This window comes from Pundamilia nyererei, unplaced genomic scaffold (genome assembly GCF_000239375.1).
Source record: "Pundamilia nyererei isolate P.nyererei 1_Seehausen unplaced genomic scaffold, PunNye1.0 scaffold00536, whole genome shotgun sequence".
In the NCBI taxonomy this organism is placed as follows: Eukaryota; Metazoa; Chordata; class Actinopteri; order Cichliformes; family Cichlidae; genus Pundamilia; species Pundamilia nyererei.
This window is the reverse complement of record NW_005187937.1, coordinates 57,411-81,922: the sequence shown is the minus strand read 5'-3', so window position 1 is coordinate 81,922 and position 24,512 is coordinate 57,411. Positions and strand designations below refer to the sequence as shown.

The window sequence follows — 24,512 nt, the reverse complement described above, 5'->3', positions numbered from 1 at the left end:
AATGAGACCTGCCAAAGGTACAGTTATTTCTGTAAGTGCTCCAAAAAAGCCAGAAAGAAAGAGATTATTGAGAAGAGAAGAGAAGAACCGTCTTTAACCATTACCTTACTTTGGTTTCACCTACACATTTAAACTACTGCCAGAAGATCTGCCAACTTTAAAAGACATAAAGACACATGAGTAGAGTTTGGCTCCAAATTCTAAAACCCATTTTCTCATCTCTTATCACTCTCTCCCTCTCTCTCTCTAAATGAATTTTAGCAGGGTTAAAATGTGCTTTGGGGTAGAACAGTGCAGAAGAAGACATACAGATCCACACAAATAAAAAAAAATTAAATTAAAAATGAAATAAAAAGAAAATAAAAAAAACATGCCGCTGGGCAACCCAGAGTTTAAAAATATCTGGCACTGCACAATATTTTTACTGTCTGGTTCTCTGAATAGTAATGCACTAAAGGAAGGCTACATTAAAACTAATTTCCTCTTCTTAGGGCCAAATAGCCACGGTCTGCGTGCTGTAAGTGCAACAATGAGGCAGTCATTCCTGTTACTGAGGAGGGAAGAACCACAATCAATCCACAAAGATGTTCTTAGCTGAGTAGCAAGGTCGGGATTTTTAAGGTTTTTGGCCACATGATACCAAAGCAGTGTCCTTAAAGTGGACCTGTTACAGTAGTGGAATGTCATTTTAAGATCAGGAAATGCAACAATAATTCCTGTGGGTCTAAAGCTCAGGCCTCAGACTGCTCTAAACACTTGGTAACAGGCAGTTTTTTCTACTCTTGTACATGTATGATGTCAAAAAAAAGAGGATATCCTTAATATGGTCAACTAAAACACAGAAGCCCCACCCACATGCTGGTCAGTAATTCTGTTACTGACTGGCAGCCAATCGGAACAAACTTTCTTTCAGACAGTGGATGAACTGAGGAGCTGCACCAAGGTCCAGCACAAGATGAATAAGGATCATTTAAACTGTGAATGATGCAAAATGACTCCACTAGAGTCCAATAATAAAATAATGGAGCTGGAAATCAGCATAATAGGCCCCCTTTAAAATGATTATGATACATGCATCCAAACCAGTAACAGGGAAAATTCAACTTGCCACAGTGTTACTGTCATTTTAAGTAATTTTCTTGTTCGTTCTGCCTTTTAAGATCTGTCCTTTTATACTGGTTCCTTTAACATGACTCTTTCAATTCCAAGACAGTGGACACCGACAAAACAAAGGCCATCCATTTGAAATGTCAACAGCTTCACTCTGGAGCTAAGGAGTGAGTCTGTGTGCGTTCCTGCATAATTTGGCGGGGGACTTGTAGCTCATTTATCACAGGCCTTGGGGGACTGCTAGTCTATCAAATTATGTGGTCTATTCTTCCATCATCCTAATCCTCATAACCATCCCCCCCAGAGTCCTGTATCTTTCCCCAGCTCTCTTTTTAGACAAAAAACAAACACTCACATAAGGTCAGGAGCTGACACAGATCATAAAGCCACAATCCAATCATGCAACAAAAACCTTTATAGACTGCATATTGCGACAGAGCACGCTCAAAATACTCCACCATCCTCTCATTCATGCCATCGTTAATAAAGAAACCTAAAGTCTGGTTTAATGTGGCTATACTGGAAATACTTACAGGGATTACGTTCAAGCAAGCATCATGCTAGACAAGACAATACAAGCAAACAGAAACCACTAATCAACAGGTAAAAGGGATTTTTTTGCAAACTCCCTATTAAATCGTCTGAGATGGACTCAAATGGGATGTAGGAGTGAAAGCTCCAGGAGGCCACATGTGGCTCCATATGTGTAGGCCTAAACCACCTGAGGCATTAAAGGCATCATATGAGCCAATGATATTTCTTAGTGAGGGTGGGTCCACAGGGGACAGGCATAACAGAGATAGACCTCATATTTTTCAACATAATGCAGAGAGCTCAAGTGTGAAAGCACTGCAGATGTCTGGCAAATAAAGGGACCAGCTGCAGGTGCCATCATCGAGGACCCCAAGGGAGTAAGGTATGTCCAAACTGTAGCTAAATGTACAAAACAATAGGCTGAAAAAAAAGAAAGAAAAGCATACTATATACACACAACTGTGTGTATATAGTATGGACCGACCTAACATACCAATCAGTGGTCAGCAGTTTTCTTTATTAACCCAGGTTTTCTTCATACGTCTAAGTGCGGTCACATAAAAGTCACAGACTCTAAGGCAAGCCGAGAAAGGACCATCTATGTTAGAAGACCTGGTCATAAAGTGTTAGGGCTACAAACACTGAATGTGTGTGTGGATGGGTGGATGACTGGTTGTGCAAAGCGCTTTGGGGTCCTTAGGGACTAATAAAGTGCTATACAATTACAGGCCATTTAGTCTTTTAAATCTATAAGTAAATGTGCCTACTTACCACTCTGAATATGGTTTATGTCTAACGTGACAGCTGACATTAGAGCCCTTAAATGTGATTTTAAGAAAACTGGACTCAAACTGTCCCCTACTAAAAGAATATGTGGAAATCCTTTTAGCATTACTAAACAATTTTATTGATTAATACCAATAATCTGTAACTCAGGAGAAATTTTCAGGAAGAAAAAAAAAAAAAAGCACCTTTTAACAGTTGGTGTTAATCTTTAACTCTGAAAATAACCTGTTCAGGTTAAGCCTGCTGTACCCGTTCCATCATCACCATACCTCACCCTCTTAATCTTCCATTACAGTGCACACCTGAGTTTCCCCGAACCTGGCTGTTTATAATGAACAGAGATATAAATTCAATCTATGCGGCTAAACTGGCCTTTGTGGGGTTTGGAAACTGGGAGGAAACTGGTACGTGAGGAAGAACAAACAGAGCATTTGTTGGGGATTATTTTGAGCTATGGATTAATAACGGTGTTCCGGTGGTCATTTCCATCAGCAGGCTGTTGTAGGTGGGACTGAAATGTGAAAAAAAGAAATGAAAATAATGTGTTTTTCAGACAACAATAGAGTCCTGTGGTGCACAGGAATGGACGGGCTGAATTTTTGTTCAAAAGAAAAGCTCATTAGTAAGATAAATGCAATGCTTCTATAGCATCCTTTAAGGTGGTAGTATACTTTAAAATTAATAAAATTTTCTCCCTCCGAAGGAAGGGAGTATGTAATTCACTATGTTTGTTTATGTGTTTGTTAGCAGTCTAGCATCCACATATCATTTTTACATTTTGTGTGATGGTAGCTCGAGCTCTTTTAATTAGGTGAAAAATCAGGTCACACCAAATGTGAAAAATCTGTGAAAACTTTCAATTACCCACAATTTTTTTGTATCGTCTTCAGACTTTAAAGCAACTTACTAACCTTCGGGGGACATGAGTACTTAGGTTGGCTAAGCACCTTGACCTTGACCTTCGTTGTTAGCACCCAAGGTCAAAGCTGACCTTACTAAAAGAAAAAAGAAAAAAGGAAAAACACAAAATAACGAGTAATACACTGGTCTTATTGATTATCGTTGCTATTGCAGATTTTGGCATGTAGGTTATTTTGCTTCCCCTTAATAACGGATGCTGTGGCCTGTTGAGAATGTGAAACGGTTTTACTTGTGAGTCACACGGCAAAGTCTGTTAATGCCATGCAAGAAAACAATCAGAGGAGTAGGTCAAAAGTTTAAACCTTTGTGCATGCTTGAAATTGTCTGTGTTGAAAGCTATACTGTTAGTTTATGCTCCATTCAGCATGTATGCAAACAAAAACACAGACACACACATCCTGTCTACCTTTAATTATTAACCAGCTGGGCGTGACCTCTACCACTACCTCCATCTCTGCCTCTTTTACACATTAATAATGAAGACTGAGTGTGTCTGTGCCTCTGTGTATGTGCGTGTGTGTGTGTAGACTCAGTGGTCACTAATGCAGTGTGCGCCTACGTCATGTCATGTCATGATGTTTTATTAATGTGGTGTACACTCAAATAATATACATTTCCAAAGATCAGCTCAAAGAAAAAGGCTGATAGATATAAATAATAAAATGTTAACTATCAGTAAACAAAGTGCTGAACGCACAAGATGATCTGCCCAGTCTGTCGTGATTTCAGGAGAAGTTTTTAATGAAATTTCATCTCTTTGCCTCTGAACAGCAGAGTGCAGTTAAAACTCTGCAAGGTCTTCTTTGGATCTAATGGATTCGACATTAGCTCTCACGGGAAATCTGAGAGACAGAGTCTGTTCATGGTCCTGAACAGACTCCAGACTGAAAGCCTGAGGATACAGCTTCATGAACACCAGAAATATCATAGGAATCACAGACAGTTGAGCATGAAAGACAGAGAGGCTCATATTAAGAACGTGGCTCTGATCTTAGAAATGTGTGTTTATAAAATAAAGATGTCACAGTAGTCCATTTTCAGTGGGGTTTTTTTGTTGACCCCTGCTGTACATACACTCTAAATCTTCCCCATGTCTGAAGTCCTAAATTTATTTTCCATGACAAACCAAATTATTTGTCCTGGTCTGTAGAACAAAATTCTGGGGTCGACTTCACAAAAAGATGTGGCCTGTGGGATTAAACCAGTCTGAATTTTGTTCTTATATTACTCTAATGTGGGTTAGACTGATTAAAGCTAAACGAATTATACATCTTACAAAAAGGCTAACTCAAGCCTAAGACTGATGTTAAGGTAAGAATCAACAAAGAAGGAAAACTCAGAATTTGTGGTTTGCCAACACTGCTATGGCAAAACCACTCAGAGGGGAAGTTGTCCTGCTGTCCTGTTGGATGCTGCAGGAAATATAGAGCAGTGAGGTCATCATCAGCCATTCTTTCTTGCTTGCCTTGGCCGCAATAACAAGCAACAGCATCAAAACTCTGATACATATTTGCGCTTTGTTGAGATTTCATACAAACAGAAAGTTTCCTACACTGCTTACAACGTCTACTATTGCAATAAAGTGAAACATTCCTGCAACTGGTCATGTTTTTCCTCATAATTCTCTGTGCCACACAATTTGTGTAGATAGCAAGATAGTTAACGACTAAACCGCTTTGATGTAACTGGATGAATCAGGCATTTATCTTAGTGGAAGTGAAGCCAGCTAGGGAACAAAGGGTCGACACAGCCAAATGCCTCGAGTCACCTTCATGTGACAGATCCCTGTTAAATGAATAATTTGTGCTCTACTGTTTTAACTGATGCAAAAAGCTACTGCTAATATTGATCAAAACATGTGCAAAGCTTCTCAATATGTGCAGCTTCAAACTGAAGAAAGTGATAGGCCCATACAGTTAGCCTTCCAATTAATAGCTAGCCAAGACCTGCTAAAAATATAATCATTATTGTGGTTCTTGTAAATGCACATTTTATGATAATCTTGAGACTGCACATTAACCAAATCCATATTTCTTCAGGAAGACTGATTATAGAGCGTGACTGCAATCAGCACAGCTGTGATGCTACTCTGCTACATGTGCTGCAGATAGTGCTTTTTATATTGTAAACATAGTACTGGAGCAACTGCCGTTTGAAGCCCAGAAAACAGACAGAAGCACTATGTCCTCTAAACACAACCTAGCTGAAACTTATCTATATGAAAACACTGCACAGGATCTATTTTCATTTAGTATGCAAAAATCAGATTTGCTTTGAGTGCAGGTTTGGCATTTCAGCCTGCAGAAGACTTGTTTAAACAGGCTGAATTAATGTGCACTCCTAACTATCCCTTGATTTTGGAGAAATATCTTCATTTCCTTGTAATTGGTCTCAAAAGTGGTTTAAAACAAAGAACAAATTCAAGAAATCAACCCCAAAAAGCTTTAGTCAACATTACAACAACACTATGGTATGTCTGCATTGTTCTTCATGTGCTAAAAAGAAAAAATACTAAAATGAAATGTATTTTTAAAATTTATTGCCCCTCTCCTGCAGCAGCCTGAGGTTTGCTGATAACAAGGTGGTTAATGAGCTACCCTTCTACTTTACCTCCACTGCAGTGAAAAAATGCCCAGTCAAGTGCCAATGCTAGTGAAAGCTGCAGGCTTATCTCCTGATTCACACATTCGACTGCACCTACTGCACAAATACACTGGAGGCTATTGTAACAGGAAAAAACAGATTAGGTGAGTCAGGCTCAATAGACAATGTCCCCATTATTTCACCAAATTTGTAAGAAGCAATGAAAACAACTGTCATTAATTTGGTTGGTTCACTTCCCATGTTCCATGTTTCTCTGCTCTGTTCTCGCTTCTCTCCTTCTAGTTCATCTTTTAGTACATTTGGCTTTTAAAACAGCAACGAAAAATAAAAATAAATAAATACATAAAAAATATTACTATTTTAGTTTCATGCTGCTGTTTTCACCTGATACTTCTGCTCTCCTGTGGTGTAAAGAGTGAAGCTGAAACAGGTTCCAGAGAGACAGACCAACTCATACGTGTGTGAGAGGCTGTGAAAGGAGTTGAGGACAGAAATAGATAGAGAAAAGAGCTCCCTGATATGAAGAGGGCTGCTGCTTTGTGAAGAACATCAGTTTGTGGAGACATCAATTTAGTAGTATTCACACGCAGATGACATCCCCTCACAGACACCAGATCCCAGGCCACTGTCAAACTGTCCAATCATCCACTCAAACACATCCTGAGGCACTTTCACTCCAACAACCGCATGCATTCTTGGCCATTTCATGAGGACCAATTACAGCCCCACAGACCAGCAGCTCTGAATGTTCGAGAAGCCAGCTGAGACAGTGATTCTTTCTGGATTCTCTCTTGATTATCATCACAAAGACTCCCTAAATCTGAAGCTGAAAATACAGCAGCTGTTTTTTTTTAAAGACATGCAAATCACCAAGGAAGGCTTGAAACCAAACTCTGTGTCAGCCTGCAGCAGACATTAATTCTGAAATTCGAGGATACGCCCACCCTGAGATGACATACCACAGTACCACAGCAGCAGCAATGTGATTAAAACTGCTGTCTGTGCCGCCTCTCAAAGGACGCCTTTAAAAGAAAAAAAACCAAAACATTAGGAAGTCAGGGAGCACAAGTAGACGCGCATGACATACTCAAGCTAACAAGGAGATTCAAAACACATGCAAATATTTATGAAGCAGGGTGAATACTGGCTACAGTAATATACAGTTATGTATGTTTACGATGGAGTAAATGACAGAAGAGGGAGGCTTAAGGCTAAATAAAAGCAAAGAAGAAGAAAATGAAAACTTAGGAACACAGGACAAATGCAGGACTGCTTACTACATATACACATGCCATAACAGCAATCTTTTTATAAAAAGGGGAGCAGGCTTAGTGTTTAGAAAAACACAAGCTGCTGGGAAGTAGTAAAAAAAAAACAGAATAAAGTCTGCCTCTGTCTGCAAAGCCAAAACAAGAGTCTGTAGGTGTGGTGTGCTTGGACAGGAAGCTGGCTTCTGTCCCACTTCCCGTGTATCACAAGGAAGTGGAGATTGAAGATAAGACTCAAGGTGGATGGAACAAAATGAACCATCTCTATGGAGCAAAAACTGGTGATGAATTCCATGGGGACTGTGGAAAAATAGTTTAATATTTTACCCTCCTTTTCTGCTTGTATCAGTTAATAAAGTGACAGTTTAGCAAGAGGGTAATAAATAAATGACAAACACATGCTTAGATGAAGAGAAAATGGAGAGAGGCTTAAGGAAACAAACCAATATCTTATCTGAACATTGAAGGCAATAATGTCACTCTGCAAATGCTTCCTTTTCGTGATGCCAAAAATCTAAAAAAGACTATGAAAGTCATTTTGCACATTCTGAACAGAAGCACAGGTTTATTCTTTGAGGCTTTTGTGCTACCCAAGAGCAGCGATGGTTTTATAACAGGCTCTTAGGTAATAAATAAACTAAAGGGGCGCTTTGGAAGCACATCCTCCACCAAGTACAGAGCAGCACAGACAGTTACACAGTTATCGTGAAATGCAATAGTGAAATGCCAGTGGATCGCCAACCAACAGGGCCAATACAACTGAAGTATCCCTCATCTTGATATTGAACCCAGACTTGCTCTCAAGTCATCCATCCATGAGTGAATGTTGCTTGTAGTGAAAAGTGTAAGTCCCAGTCCATTTACCAAATGAAATGAAAGCATGTAAATATTTTAAAAAGCAAAACAACAAAAACAAACAAACAAACAAACAAAAAAAAAAAACAAATATGGAAATTTGATGGGTTAATGGAAAGAAACTAAACTCATGCACTGCTTATTTGCAATAACAACACACAAGGAGGTTCTACCAAGCTGAACACCTGTTTTACTCCCATCACAGCCACTGCTGTGGATATTTTCATGGACAGTAAGATGTGTGCAAACCTCACACATCCACTCTTCACTTCCCACATGTTTATTTTAAATCCCTCTGGATCACTAAAGTATGCCTGCAATAATCCAACATTATGTTACTCACTGATATTTGGAAGACTTCCTGTGTGTCATCAAGCATCTGCACCCTCATGGAGACTTGGCGTCCTGGAGGCTGGGCAGGAGGGCGCAGACCTGGCTCTAGGGTGGACACTCCAAAGCTTTCAGGAGCACCCAGCCTCTGCCCGGCTGTGGACGACCTGTCGGCTGGTTCGACCATGATGACAGACCTTACAGTAAGAGGCTATCGAGCTGCAGGGACCTCTGTTCACGTCTAGTGGAGAAAGAAAAGAGAATTTTCTGAAAATGTGGGATTGGAGTTTGTCTCTTTGTATGCTTTGGGCCCTCACTATAAACAGTACAGTTGCAGCACATCCTGTGTGTTAGTAAATCTGCATGCACAATTTCCTTAAAAGGCATCCTGATACTGCTTTTATAGGAATTCTAAATCCCTTTTGTGGGTGTCTGAAGGACTAAAAACGTCATTAGCATTTAAAGAAACACAGGCCAAACTGCATTAATGCAGACCTGAGAGATCTCTTGAATAACTGGAGGTTATTCTTGAAACATGAAAATAAAGGACCTGTGCACCTTATTTAAAAAGAAAAGAAAAGAAAAGAAAAGAAAAGAAAGGGAGTAAGAGGTTCTTTTGTGGCACTTTGCTTGGAGAGAAACTCCAAAGTTTAATTACTTCAAGAAATGTGTGAAATGTCTTCCCATATTTATCCAATCTTTGCTTTAAATTGGTCTTACCCAATGTACAAACCAAAAGACATTTAATCTGAGTTCTTTAGTGATGAGCTTTATTTATTTATTGACTATAGTGCATACATAGCATAAACTTCAGACAGAATCAGACAGACTTGCTCACACCTAGCTAGACACTCATGTATCCCAGCTGCAGAGCTTGAAGTTGGGATTTCCTATGAGCTATTCACAGAGCTCTGTTTAAGGCCAGTTCAGACTTGAATAAAGCATCACAAGTAGGGCAGATGAGATACGGTCTGAGAACGCACAAAGACACTCAATCTGTGCCCCTCACCCCCTTTGCTTTCATTCAATTACACAACACCCCCACCTCCATCCCACACTTGATAAACCTCAACCTCAGACAGTAAATAACCCCTCAGGACTGCTGGTGATATCACAGCTGAGGAATGTTTTAGAAGACAGTCAGGGTGGGGGGCAAAGGACGAGGGTAACACACTGCTGCGCTGCCCTGACACACTAACACACAGGATCAATTATCCAGCGTTTCCAGCAATGCTCAGCAGACTTTGAGGTTTGTGTCTGGAGAAAAATTAAATATTAAAAAAAAAGAGAGAGATCATGTACAGAGGCATTTCTTGTCAATAAATCATGACATCAATCATGACATCAATGTCCACTTCTAACCCAGTAGTAAACATCATTTAGAAAACACAGCTTCTTGTTCAAGGTCAACATAATTGATCATTATTATCACACAACAGATGAAGTGTGACTGTAAACTATGAGTCATCCACTAAGCTGCAGTGGAAAAAATCAAATCAAATCTGTTGTTTCCTTTTCACCAACAACTCTGCATCCGGATAAACAGTTTGTTGTAAATATTTGAGTGGTGCAGTTAGCAGGGAGACTCCACCATGGCAAACATCCACCCCAACTATGTGAGCTTCATTCACCACTTCCAATGCCGGGCCCATAATTCAAGAGCAAATACAGTGTGTCATAGGCTTGATGGGAGCTGTCCTGTTCCAAAGACTCCTATAAATGTGCCTGAAAAATACAGCTTTCCTTTGCCCAAATCTGGAGAATCAAACTGATGTATAATTTGTGGTTTTACGAGGACAGGACACTGTGGTGAAGCCACTGTGACGAGTATCTAGTTTGGGGATAAAGTACAGGTTGAGTGAATTTTTTGAGCCAGATGTCAAAATATTTAGGCAAGCAAGGTATGCAGGCAAAATCCTTGAATGTTATTCACAAAAGCACAGTCATAGTTTTTGCAATAAACCACAATTAAAATGTTACAAAAAGGCACCAGCATCACAGATGTGGTTGAGAAATCCAGGTAAGTGAATCGAGTTAGTCTAACAACACCTGTTGCAGCTGTCTGTAATGGTATTATAACCCTTTTCCACTATTAAGTACTTGGCTGGGCTCGATTAGCCTTTTAGGGTTTTCTATTAGGTGGTAGTACCTGGGACCAGGTCCGTTTTTAGCACCTACTTGGCCGGGGTTCCAAGCGATCTGAAATGCTCTAAAAATATGATGTCAACAAGTCAACAAAAAGCCATACACTGAGCAGCAGGTATAACATTGATGTCCTACATTGTTGTGTTGTGTTTGTGCCACATACACTGACTGAAATGGACTTTCAGCCATGTTCGATAATGACCCCATCCATGCACATTAGGGTGTACTCAATCATAATGGAAAACGACTGAAACCAAGTACACTCAGTTCGAATAAGTACTAGTCCTCTGAATAGGGCTATTATGGTTCCTGTCAGTCAAAGCAGAAAGGCCCCAAACTTTAAGCTTCAACAGCTGAGTTATAAGAAAACTTAGACTTCGCACAGATGTAACAAAGGGATAAGTTGGTTGTAGAGGGCTGTATTAGTTGCTGTATTCTGTAAAGCCGGTATTTTAACATGGGACCCTATGGGGATTGACCCACTTTTGGAAACGGCCTCAAATGGGCACTAGAGGAACTACAGTTAGTGGCACTTCCTACTTTGGCTGCCACATCTTAACATTTTGAACTGTTGGTCAAAATAAAGAAACTTCGACATCTGTCTTGTTTCTTTCATGATCATTCAAACCTTATCAAACCTTTATTTCAAAATTGACCCCAGAACAGTTGAGGTGATCTTTTTCCCCACAGAAATAACCAGGCTAATAACACCACACTGCAATAGAAAAGAAAAACAAAAAAACAGCACCATCCTTAGTAATCCCTTCACATGAACACACAGGTTACTGCTTCTCTACACCTCAGTCACAAAACCTGAAACTGGAGACGTACCAAGGAAGTGACCTGACAATAAAAAGGGATCTGACATTCAAGTTACTCATTACACCAGTGGGAACACTCCTTTGTTTCTGTCAACCACTTCTGCAATGAAATGAAAGTGCCATGCAGTTGTTTACTGGTAGCTGTAACGGCTGGAAGCACTGAGACAGTGACCAACATCTTCCTTTAAGCTATAGTAAAACTTACATGCCACTGTCCTGCTTGACAAAACAATGTTACATATTTTAAAACTACAAACTTAAAGCTCCCTGTATTACCCAAGTCAAAAACCAGTTTTATAGCTCTAATAATTCACTGACAATGACGTATCAATTGCCCAGCTGATATTCTGCAGGCAGCAGAGCTGATTTGTTGTCTGCATGTCTTCAGTCTTTTAAAGAAAAGCTCACATAAGGAATCTACTGGGAACTAAAATAAAAATAATACAGATTCTTCCATGAATGATTTCAATGACTTCACCATCATAAAAGAAATCGGAACCTTGATAATAACACACTACATGTTAAACTGACAATCAAATTCACCACCAATTAAATCTAGAAAGAGGGAATTTGGAAGCTGGGATTTCATCATCTCCTCTTTAGAGCCTGGGGGAATTATACATGGAGTTTTGTTGTGCAAGAGAGGAATACAGAGCAAGCTGCTCATGCAGGCACAAAGGAAGCTACTGTGGGAGCTTCCAGCAGCGGGGCTTTAACTCAGGGGGACCTAGGCCTCTCAACCAGGCTTTGAACTAGCTGAAAGTTTCCCAAGAGTTTGCCAGGGGGAAGCCAAGCTAAGAGAATCGGATGTGATTGCAAGTGCATGAGAGACAGCCTTATGTCATACAGGGAGAAAAGTTACCAATTTGATTCAGATCGTTTTCATACAAAGGATTACCAACTCTGACCCCAATCTGTTAAAAAATTAGATAACGCTTGGTCATTTTTGAAGTGAGAAGTCTGACATTACATAATCTGTGTAAGCTTGCACAATGGGAAGAGTCAGTCGGCTGTGAAACAGGTCTAGCAATCAGCAGTTTGGTTAAAATGTCAAGGCCAAATGAGATGCAAGAAGCTGGAAGTCTGTACACAGACTGATGAGGCTGCTGGTTAAAAAAAAAGCTAAATTATTGACAAAAGGAGCAGCAGAAACTGTGCTGTGAAAAAGGATCACTGATCACAAGATGAAACTAACACAGGTGCACTGCTAGGCTAATGAAGGGAGCTTTGCAGTCATATTTAAACAGCACTGTGTCAGGGCCACTGTAGAGAGAAAGTAACACGGTAGAGCTGGGGTAATATTCTCAGAAAAACTCTGAATAATACAAACATTTACAAATAGTAAGGACCCACTTGCCTCACCTCATAAGGTTGGATCAGCATAGTCATAACACAATCATTTTATCATAATGTAATTTATAAAAAAAATTAGAATATGCATGCCGGGGAAAAAAAGTGTTACACATTCCTTGAAATGTCTGTGGAAATCTTTAAACGTCTTTGTTTGACAAACAGTCCCAAACCTGAAAATATTCATGGAAGTACTGCCCACACAAATTTAAAAGACTAACTAGCACATAATCTCTGGCCTCAGTTACTTTTTCCTATCACAGTTATATCAGGATATTACAGATATCCTGCTAGTGGCATAACACATATGTCCAATACCAGATATAGCAAGAGAGCGATATGGCCCTCAAAGATCCATAAGAAAGGATTTATAAAACCTTATTCGGTGGATAACGTCAGCTTTCATTTAAGTTACCATTTCCTGTGGTAACTTAGATGAAAGCTCATTTAGATAGTGCTTCAAAGTAACCGCCAAAATAATGGCCCAGAGGCGTTACTAAGATGCCCATGATACCAGACTTGCTCATAGAAGGACTTTGACTTTGACCACCTCTGTGGTAGCTCACCAGCAATCAGCGTGCTACAGTGCAGTCCTGGGATCCCTTTCACAGGTGATTTAGCCCCACTCAAACCTTGAATCATATGACCAGAATAGCAGACATGATGGTAGGGTGGGACTAATGCTGAGTTCCAGATCAAGTCAGAAATCAAAATTTCTGAGTTCCCAGTTTAATCTGGAATGCCCCCTTAACTTGAATTTCCTACTCAGAAAGTCAAAGCAACCCCAACAATCAAGAATGAACAATACAAGATGGCAGCAGTTAATGTACAAGCAGTAAAACTGTAAAATTTTTAGTCTGGACTGCCGCTGTTGTATATTCATGACTCGCTAAACAAGCCATATGCAGAGCACTGACTAGGCTCTATCCATGCGTGTGCCACAGGCGTGTTTTTAAGTTCCGACAAACAAATATGCTGTATAGCTAGTCATACATGAATGGCTCTACAATGCTAAAAACCAAAACAAATCCTGATTTTCTTGCTTTTCTGACTTTACTGTTGGAACACACTAGCTAGGAAGTGAAGTCATTCTAGAGTTCTGACTTCCAAGGTTATTGGAACATAGCTAAAGTCTCCAAAATTCAAATTCAGACTGTAACCCATTCCAAAGCGGTTCATTTATGGTGTGAATGTGATCACACCTCAATCAGAATCAAATACCAGGTATACGTTGTAAGTTTGAGCTACAGAAAAATTTCCCATAGCCACGTATGCTTTGCATTCTGGGATGCAGCAAGGTACTATAGAAGTGGAAAGGTATGTATAGGCTAGCAACTCGCAGTCAAATGAAAATGTAAATTCTACATGTTCTCTAATAGGAGATCAACACAGGACCCTTTCCCTGCATTTACTTTTGTTGCTCCCCTCTCCGGACACATATGGCCAATAACATTCTCATCTGGTTTGTAGTGATGCATTTTATGTCTGTGAAGGTTCTCAGTCATCCAGGTCATCTCAGGAATTCGCATGATAAGGTGGGGCCAGGTTTCACAATGAACTCACCCGAAACTCTGGCTGATTGGGACCCACACCCAGTTTCACACCTTGGCTCAGGCGATTAGAGGATCATCAGGGGTCCTTTTGTCCCTCTGTGGGGGGATACTCCCACTAGGTTTATATCTGGGACTCTCCACCATTTGACCTTAGAACTGAAGAAGCTTCTCGGATGAGAGGTGAAACGTCTTCAAGTAACTTAAAGAAGTCCAGACGCTTTTCTTTGCAAGCTCCTTTGACTGTATTTTAGTTCACTTGGATTCTACTCTGTGTAAAAAGAAGTCAAATTACAGGGAAAAGCTACAAGTTTACAAACTCATCAACTGATTTGAATCAGAGTAAAAGAACCATTGGATGTGAAAACTAAGGGTTATATACCAGGGACTCTCCATAGGTTGTTATAGAACTAAAGAAGCCTCTTTCTTCCAAGAGGCTTCTTTACTTTGGTATGTGAACATGAAAACATGTTCACATACCAAAAGAACTCTATTTGCCTTCTTTCCAAGTACTTGAGACATAGGCTCTAGTGGTAAATATGTTTGAATTATTCCCTACTTAGCTGTTCGCATACCACTGTATCAGGATTTTCTTGGATCAGAACCTCCAACTTCAATGCTAAAATTGTTGAATTTACAGAATTACAAGCAACATAAATCTTTTACAAAAACTGTAAGGAATATATTGTTAAAAAATAAGCCCAAGAAACTGAACTGGAGTCACTGATCACTGATACTTCTCCATCATGTCAGAAGCTCTTTTTTTAATGAATGACAAATATTTGACAAATGACATGGCTTTTTGTGTGTTACCCCTAGTTCATGAAGTCTGCGCATCAGTGTTGGTTAGAGCTGATGCTTAACAGATATTGTGTCTGTATGACATGCCCTTAAACTCTACAGATGCATCTTGATAACAGAGCTATTTAGAGCTAGCTGTTAATTCAGTTCCAAAAAAGCTCCAAATAACTAGCACTGGGAACATTTTTAAGGCTTAAAAAACAGTGGCTGATGTTATGTTGCTATGTCCATCTTTTGGTGACTACACATGCACGCAACTATCAGTCAGTAGGTCAGTCGGAAGGTGCATACTGAGCATTGTTTTGTGCAGAAAAAAAAATCCCTGTGTGTTCTGGTGAGGGCATCCTGAGTAGCGACATATGGTGGGAAGGTGTGGAAACAGCTAAGCAAGTGGATCTTGCTTCCAGATTATGTCCCATATATTTACACCCACCCCTAACCCCACCCCCGAAACTCACACAATAAAACTAATACATGCACTAAGCCAATGAACACTAAAGGGGATCCATTACCTGACAGTGTTGTTTGTTGTGTACATTTTCACTCTGTGTATTCTACATGAGTAGAGTGAAAAATGACACCCAAGCCGACAAGCATTGGCGAGGGTGAGATCAAGGCTATGACACAGCGAGCCCGCTACACCTGCGCTCCTTGACAGATCAGTGGCTGGGCTTGACTCCACCAAGGTGACACCATCCACCTGCTGAGCCATTAAGCTGCTCTACTGCCCTCAGGAGAGATTGTATTGTGTGTATGTGTGGGCAAGAAATGGAGTGCAACATCAACACCACGTGGCAATCAATACCATGTCATACTGATTGCAATACCAAACAGGCAGCATTTCCACCTGAGCACCCAACCATTGTTGATCATGGATGCTGACCCTGTGACCTCATGCTGAAAGATGGAGGGGGTCCAAGAAGAGTATGTGTCTCTCAGAAATCAATAAAGGGAGGGGATTTGTTTACCAGCTGATTGTGACACCTAAAAGGTGCACACTGTGAAAGGGGGATTGTCTCTGAGAACACCAAAGATCAACTAGCAGCTTTGTTAGGTGCACGCGCGCGCACGCGCACGCACACTTCGACGAGCCACATTTAGAGACGTACTCATACAGTACAGAGTACAGTTGGCAGAGAGAACCCTACAATGTGGGTTAGCAGAGTAATCCTTTAGCCCAGGGCAAAGATGTCAGTAGGCCAAGGCAACCTGCTCACAGTCCAGGGACTGAGCTGGTGTGTGCATGTGTGTGTGGTATTATTAATACAAAATACTGGAATTACTAATAAAGTGGAAAATATTCAAGATTAAAGTGTTAAAACTATAATAATCTTGAAGTTTTATGTAGCAGTAATCGGAGGAGCATATCCTCGTCTATCTTTAAGCTTACAGTAACAGAAGCTCTGCTGGACCTCCTAAAGCTCAGCCGATTAGGAAAACGAACAGACTGGTGGCTGCAATCGAAGCGAGCTTAGACTTAAGATATCGGACTCATCGCGCTTAACCCACTGTTGCATTTTAAAAAAGCAACGACTCCTATTCCTAGAAACTGGTCTACATAATGCAGTAAAGCTGTCTGAATCTGCACCTACTGTGCGAGGAATACCAGAAACACTGCGTTTAAGCTCGCTTCACAATCCGGATGGCACGGTTTCCTTACCCCCTCTCTTCCTCCAGGATCCACTGAATGTGCGTCCGTGAGAGCTTTTTGTGTCCACCGCAGATGGTAAAATCCACGCTGTAAGTTTTGAACGCGGTGCTCCTCTTGCTTGCAGCTGAACCGCTCCCTCTCAGGTGGGACGTGGTTTGTCCGCGGCAGCCATTCAGACAAATGTGGGAAGCCGCGCACTGAGCTTTCTACTGGAACAATAAAGAGCAACACACACCGCCTCCAGCGCTCCGTGCGCCCCGGCACTGGTGGTGGTGGTGTCAGGGAGAGAAAATGCAACTTGGGCGGCTCAGCAGCGCCATCGCACGGCCTGAGTAAGGTGTTGGCCATTGGTTTGTTTCTCACAATGAGCACTTTACAGCCTTAACTTAATAGAGATTCAAATTATTCAGGCCCCAGAAAACAGACTATATCAGAATATAATAGGAGTAAAGTAAACGTTGCTTAGATTAAAACATTTGAATTTTGTATCAATATTGAAGATAATCCAAAATTACACAATGGGTAATGGGAAATTACAGAATTACACAACTACTAGTAAGGACTACAACACAATGGAGACTTCATACAAATTTTTCACTTTAATTTGACAATTTTTACAATTTAATGTCGAATTTTTTGTGTTTTTTCTATCATTTCACCTAACAGCGATGGTTTACATTGTCTTTTTTTTTATTAGGTTGAAAAAATGATTTGTTATAATTAAAATCAAAGGGGGTTTTTTGGGGAAAAAAAAAAAACCAAAAGCTGGAAATGGCCCGTACGGGGATCGAACCCGCGACCTTGGCGTTATTAGCACCACGCTCTAACCAACTGAGCTAACCGGCCACGAGGCTTTCCGGCAGAACAACTGTTTTTATATGTGTACCATATGTACTGCTCACGAAAGCGGTATGAATTGGTTGAACAAGCTCATATTCTTGTGGTTGGTTCTCTCTTTCACTTTTTCATTGCACTTGTCGCATTCCACGACAACCAATAAAAGCAAATACTAATTCTACGAGGCGAAAAGAAAACCTCAGCCCCACATCGACGACGTCTTTCTTTGCCACGAAGCAGCATCAGCCAGGTCTGTTGCCATAGTTACGAGAGAGCGAGAGAGCGACAGAGAGAGAGAAAGCGAGAGGGAGAGAGGGTGAGACTGATCACGTGACCCAGCAAGATGGCGACTATAATGTAGAATGGGGATGTGAGTACCACGTCTTATTGGCTAACCTTTGGGCTACTAAAACCAGCGTGTGTTCTCACATTGTTGGGAGCCGTGTTTGTTGCACTTTTATTTTGCTACGAAGCAAATGCTTTGTCTTCACAGTGTAACTTTAAAAGAAAAGGGTCCACCAGCGCCGCCTTATCCTCCAGGACAGCCTACCAACTAAAGTGAATCCGCTAACGTTAGCTTTCTTATATACCGTGGTTATCTGTTATTGTGGCTGATTACTCAGCTGGTTTTACTCTGACCCGGGTAGCTCACCTCCAGCTGCGGCTGCACTCTCATCTTGTTCCGCTTGTGTCCTCTTCTCTTTCAGGATTTAAACTGAGAGGGTGGAAATTTGGATCTGCTGCCTAATTGTTCATCATCATTATTATCTTAGAATCAAGATGGCCCTAAATGTCTTTGGTAAGCAGCATCTCACAGTACACGATTGTCCCTGGAATGTCTTATGGATTTAAGAATGGTGTGTTAATTTGTTTATGATTAACTTCCAATCTGTTGTTTAAACATGTTGTTTAAAAATGAAAAGTGGTCAGTGGTCGTATTCACAGAAGTTTCAAATAGTAGACTTGATTTAATGAAGAAAAATCCAGATCCTTTAAATAAGGAAAACTAGTATTGCATTATAGCCATAAGTGGTTCAGTTTGCAGTTATAATTCTTTATAGCATCTCTTATGGACTCCAGGACACTTTGTTTTTAATTATGGTTTGGTTTTTGGGTTGTTGTTTTTTTAACAAGATGTACTGTCTACCAGCTTTTGCAATCAAATGTATGATCTGAATGCACTGTTGTGCCAAATATATTTTGCTTTTCCAAGACAAGCTCTGTAAATTCTCTACAGGCTCCTCATGTTCGTCTTTCTCATCTTCTTTTTTTCTTTTTCTTTATTCATTTTTATTATGACTCACATAATATGTGCAATATAAATATGTCAAATCTGAGGCGACTGTTGTTGTGATTTGGCGCTATATAAATACAATTTAATTGAATCGGTGTAGATAAGTATTCCCATTATAAGTAAAATTTCCTTCAAAAGTAAAAGTCATCGTTCAGTGGTTTTTATATACATATATATTATATTATATTATATTATATTGCTGATGTGCCCCTGGTAGCTGTAATAAACAGCCAAGCTCTCAGTGTTGCAACTAGCTCTACATATTGATAGTATTTTAATGATATGATATATAATATCATAGCCATCAGTGGTTTCACTTTATTTTATTTTATTTTTCATTCCTTTCAGGACATCAGACAATCCGCTAACAGCTCGTATTTGAAATGTGACTTTGTTAAGAGGTCATAAGCGTTTAATCTTTAGCAACCCGTTGTATTTTAAAGTTTGCTTTTTTAATGTAAATATACGAGGCAATTTACTGTAACCCTTATTTTCTGAATGTAGCAAAGGGCCAAGTGTTTCTTACATGTGTTATGAAGGAGGAAAAGTGCCCATTTGTTGTTGCAGATGCCGGGAGTGTGAACAGTCCGTGTGTTTTGTCTGGGTTCTTGTTAGTTTGTGTATCTTTGAGCCTGTGTTACCTCAAGAAAAGGAGGGTGAGACGATTGCCCGGGGAGGATTTGGAGTTATTTTGAAGACAGGATACCGAGACGACAAGTGTTGAATAGATAAGGCTTGTAGAGTGGCCTCTGTACACAAGGACAGGAAGCGGACTGTTAGTTTTACCCATGCAAAGAAGATGGAAGACGGAATACATTTCTGAATTGGCCAGATGCTGACAAAAATATATTTTCGAGGCCTGGGTTAAAGAGGACCTTTTGTACTGATTTCCAGTTTCAAATTTTTGGTCTTGGATTCTGCTAAAGTAGCTTTGCATGGCCTAATGTTTAAAATAAGCTTAATTCATCTTATGATTTGCCTTCACACAGGACCTGAACAGCTATCTAAAACTCTCCACTTTAAGCTAACTTTCTGCTATTGGCTGTTGTTCAAAAACAGCAGGTATCTCCTCTCACTGACATCACACATCAGCCGAAAAGCTCAAACACTGTGTTCAGAGCAGTCCAAACCCTGAGCCTTTGGCTCACAGGGATTACTGTACACATACTGACCTCATAATTTGAAACTCTGTAGAAGCTGTAACCCTATATATGTGACACAAAATAGGGGTCCACTTTAAGTATTTTAATTTAGTTTTTGTTAGATGTTCAGTGTAGGATTTCTTAATTATTTTCACAAACGATATTTTTGATATGTTTATTTCCACTCTTTTTGTACATACAATCTAATTGACTGTTCAAAGCAATATGTGAAATATTACCTGCTATACTGCAGAAGTTATGTGATATAAGACAGTTTTGCTGAGCAAACGAGAAAACTACTTTTCTCAGAGTGCTTTGAAACAAAGCTAGCTAATTTAAGCATTACTAACTATGGAATCATCAAAAACAAGCTTTACATAGCACTGTGAACATGACACTTTATAAATCACATCTCACTTTTCACAGCATGAGTCAGATAAGCTATATCTTTAATGGTTTGTATACAATGGCCAGTAACTCAGTTCAAAATTGCTATGCTTATTTTTTTTGTTTTGCTTTGGAGTTGTCTGTATGTTTTTGTGGTTATGTGTAAATGTATAGGTACATTTACATGTATGCATATAGGCATTCTGCTACTGTAAATAACCGTATAAAATATTTATTTGTAGAAAGTGTAGGTTCGTAAGATTTTCTTCTTCCTGCATCTTTTCGCCTTGGTGTATGCGAGGATGTTTTTATATGCTAACTCAAGTGAGACACAAGGACAGGACTAAAAAAGAGTGAAGAAGCAGCCAGTGTCCAAAGGAAAACTTTGAAAAAGCTTCAGAAATCCTGGACACCAGATGAAAAGATGAGGAGTAACTCAAAACCTTTGCTCAGTGCTGTGAATATACACAAAATGCCAAACTCAGAGCAGAATAAGATATAAACAAAGCGAATAGAAACTGCAGTATAATGAAGAACAAAGAAGCAAGACATCATTCATTGCAACTACGTGACTGATTCCTCTTTAACAACCTGTTTTATGCTTTACGTGCCGTAAAGGATAAAGTAAACAGCATGTCGTAGTGACCGATGACGCCTTTGTCATGCTTATGTAACAAGACTCACTTTGTCCCAGTACAAGTGGAAGTGTTAAATCTCATTTCTGTTGGGAATTGAGGTCATTGCAGTAACAACACATGCAATAGATGTAAAGTGCATAATTTAAATGTGTACCTTGGGATTTTACAGGCGCCACAATGGGTGTCTTTGAGTAGAAGTGCTCAGCAGCTCCGCAAGAGTTCACCCAGACTCCACACCAGCGCCTGGGGCCAAAAGTGTTTCGGGTTTAATTAGAGATGGCACGATACCACTTTTTTATGTCCGATACCGATATCATAAATTTGGATATCGGCCGATACCGATATGAATCCGATATAGTGTGTTTTTTTAATCAATAATACTGTTTTTTTTAATATCTTGCTTTTTGTATAAGTTCATACTCAAGTTAAAAACAAACAAACACTAAAGCTATTCTGTTATACCTGTATGCAAAAAATGCACTGCACCCAAAATATTTCATAGTTCAGCAAAACTGATCAATCTAATAAACTTAAACCTGCTCCATCCTCCCTATTCTGGTATTTTAAAGAGTAAGCAACCTAACTAATAGGATTCTAAAACTCCCAGCAAAAAAAAAAAAAAAAAAATAGGGAACCACCCACCCTCCACCTCATGATGCTTAATTGACGTAATAAACTATAATTTGATTCAGTGTGAAAAAAAAAATGCACAGAAATCTGTTATTTTTCAAGAATAATTAAATAGATTCAACATCTTTCTTCAACAAAATTGCAGACTGCACAGATGATGAAGTACTATAGCTTACTAGGGTTTATTAGACTTAATAGTTACTATATACAGTAATGGACTTCTATACATTTTACATCAGATTAAAACTTTGGATGTAAGATTCAGATAATTATTTATTAAAAGCTAGACATTTTAAATGAGAATAAGAAAGAAAAGTATGTCTTTGTGCCCCTTTTCCCTGTTCATGCCCTATCGGCCCCCCTGGCTAAACTTTGCTAGATCCGCCCCTGCACAGTTACCAGCCGTCAGCTACGTAGAAAAAGATCCTGGTGTAGAAAGTAATATTAAATAAATTCTAACAACAGCTTATCAAGCTTAAACGTGCTGCTGTTGTTCAGCCGCTGGTTTCCTCTTTCTGGCGCGAAGTGAGCAATAAACAAACAAGAGAGACGGACTTGCGACAGAAAAGCCGATCAGCTGATCATTGATCAGTTTCATGATTGAAGTAGCAGCAGCAGAGGGAGAGATAGAGAAGCAGTCGCTCCATATATCGGTTGTTAAGCTTAACGCAGGAATGCTTTACAAACATTCAGAGATGAACTTACACACTTGCTTTACTTCTCTCTGGGATAACTTCCTCGGAGATGAAATGCTGGTTTGGTAGCGAGGCTACAAATACACACAGTCTACCGTGAGCACACTGCTCCGACGTGCTACGGTTATGAGCCGAGTTACGCCATGTCGCAAGTTTTGTGAGGTGCTTTTTTTGATATTTAATGGATCAGATTACATTTTTTTTTCATTTCCCTCCGATATCCGATCCAGTAATTTACGTCAGTATCGGACCGATACGTAATATCGGATCGGTCCATCTCTAGTTTTAATCACATTCGCTAATACTACTGTCAGTGTTGTTTATGGTGTGTTACAACCGAATAAAACTACAGGGGAACACTGCCATGATGTTGATATCCATCTACAATTAATTTCACACGGCCTGAGGAAGGGAGGGGAGCTGACAGTAAAAGCTAGTGTGAGGGTAACAAAGATAAACACTGCACAGCTCATTTAAAAGCAACCACGGTATAAATGAATCTTTCACAGCATTTTATGCTCCACGGAGTAGATTTATTCATTAAGCCACTTAGTCGCCAATTATGCTCTGTGTGGTTTCTGCTGTGGAAAAAACTTAATCCATCAATCTGATGTCCCAAGGTAATTGCATACAGACTAGGAAATAAAGCAGTCATGCTGTCAGTGTTGGAGCGTAGATTTCTGTGTTTGTTTGGCTTGTTTGCTTCAGCAATTTCAAGGCTTAGCTGTGAAATTCATGTGAGTGCCCTAAAATCGTAATGCTCTTCCCTGATGTGATTGTAAAACATTTGATTTTCGTCTGTACATTAAGCTTCCCCTTTCTTTACGCTGGTCTAATGTCAAAGAGATAATGACTTGATCAGTACATCCGCATTCTGATGCAGTTGTATGTTTAATGAATTAAAATTAAAATTTAGACACAGAGCTGTTGCGTCACTGTCATGTTTTCTCCACATGGGGGTGCTGCATCAAAGGAATTAAATGAGAGCTTTCTGTGTCCTCAGATCATGATGAATACAGGCCACCAGTGTGGAAATCCTACTGTAAGTATCAATATACCTTTTGTTTGTTTGTTTGTTTTTTTCAAACATACCTAAATATTTTGTCTTCTTTGTTTTCAATGATTGTTTGATGATTTTTATAACATGGCCTCTTTCCCGTCACAGTGTATCAGCTCCAGCAGGAGGCACCTCACCCACGCAGAGTCACCTGCACCTCTGAGGTGAGAGCACATGTCCTTATTATCAACCAGCACATTCTAGCACGTCTCATATTTTGAAATCCGCTTTTTATCTGTGTGATGTTGCAGTGAAAAAACATCAATAGATCTGCTAGATACACACGAGGCTTTGCTCAAATTCTTATCCTCATTGAATTCGTCTTCAAATGCAAAAGTAGTTTTTCTTCTCTAACATGTTTTCTACGGTCAGCTCAACAAGACAGTCACACTTGGAGCATAGTTGTCAATTTTATTGCATTTTTCACTTGCAGTATTTTGTGGTGATGTTTCTCAATCCCTTTATCTGGATAAACCTTTGCTTCTTTAAAAGTTAAGGTTTCTGCAAGTGAGATTTTGAATGTTAGCAGCAGAAAACTATTTGATAACTATTTAAATCCATTCCCTATGCTTGTTTTGGTAAGTGGTCCAGCATTGTGTCCATGTTAGCATGTTGGTCGCCCCCAAAGTTTTTAAAGAACACAAAAGTGAGTCAGGTAGGAGCACTAACTAAATTCTAAACTAAACGTTCAGCCAGTTCACCAAAAGAAAAAAAAACAACTTTATTCTTTTCTGCGTTTGTGTGTCTGTTTCTGCATATCTGTGCATATATTCTAAGTGCCACAGAGTAGGTACTAGAGATGGACCAATCTGATATTACGTATCGGTCCGATACTGACGTAAATTACTGGATCGGATATCGGAGAGAAATGAAAAAAAAATGTAATCTGATCCATTAAATATCAAAAAAGCACCTCACAAAACTTGCGACATGGCGTAACTCGGCTCATAACCGTAGCACGTAGCAGCAGTACGGTTCACGTGATAGAGCGGCTGTGTGTGTTTGTAGCCTCACTAGCAATCCGGCATTTCATCTCCGAGGAAGTTATCCCAGAGAGAAGTAAAGCAAGTGTGTAAGTTCATCTCTGAATGTTTGTAAAGCATTCC

At 39.8% G+C, this 24,512-nt stretch overlaps 2 protein-coding genes and 1 non-coding gene across 4 annotated transcripts in view; 1 reads left to right on the top strand and 2 right to left on the bottom strand.

Moving 5' to 3' along the window:
- The window catches only part of LOC102194732 (FERM, RhoGEF and pleckstrin domain-containing protein 1-like), a 70,915-nt gene extending 53,926 nt beyond the window's left edge, over positions 1-16,989 (bottom strand). Inside the window, exons 1-2 of the mRNA XM_005754305.1 lie at positions 16,736-16,989; positions 8,422-8,649 (exon numbers count right to left, since the gene is read on the bottom strand). Of these exons, the coding sequence (XP_005754362.1) occupies positions 8,422-8,595 (174 nt within the window). The 5' untranslated portion in view covers positions 8,596-8,649; positions 16,736-16,989. The remainder of the gene's footprint in view (positions 1-8,421; positions 8,650-16,735) is intronic.
- A 509-nt stretch (positions 16,990-17,498) lies between these two features.
- trnai-aau (transfer RNA isoleucine (anticodon AAU)) lies at positions 17,499-17,572 on the bottom strand. The gene has a single exon. It is a non-coding gene; the product is annotated as a tRNA-Ile (tRNA).
- A 297-nt stretch (positions 17,573-17,869) lies between these two features.
- The window catches only part of LOC102192980 (N-chimaerin), a 30,198-nt gene continuing 23,555 nt past the window's right edge, over positions 17,870-24,512 (top strand). The window contains exons 1-4 of one of the 2 annotated variants that reach the window (XM_005754298.1): positions 17,870-17,933; positions 18,271-18,362; positions 23,353-23,391; positions 23,515-23,570. In XM_005754298.1, coding sequence (XP_005754355.1) covers positions 18,344-18,362; positions 23,353-23,391; positions 23,515-23,570 — 114 coding nt within the window. In that variant the 5' untranslated portion in view covers positions 17,870-17,933; positions 18,271-18,343. The other variant, XM_005754299.1, reaches the window with a different exon arrangement.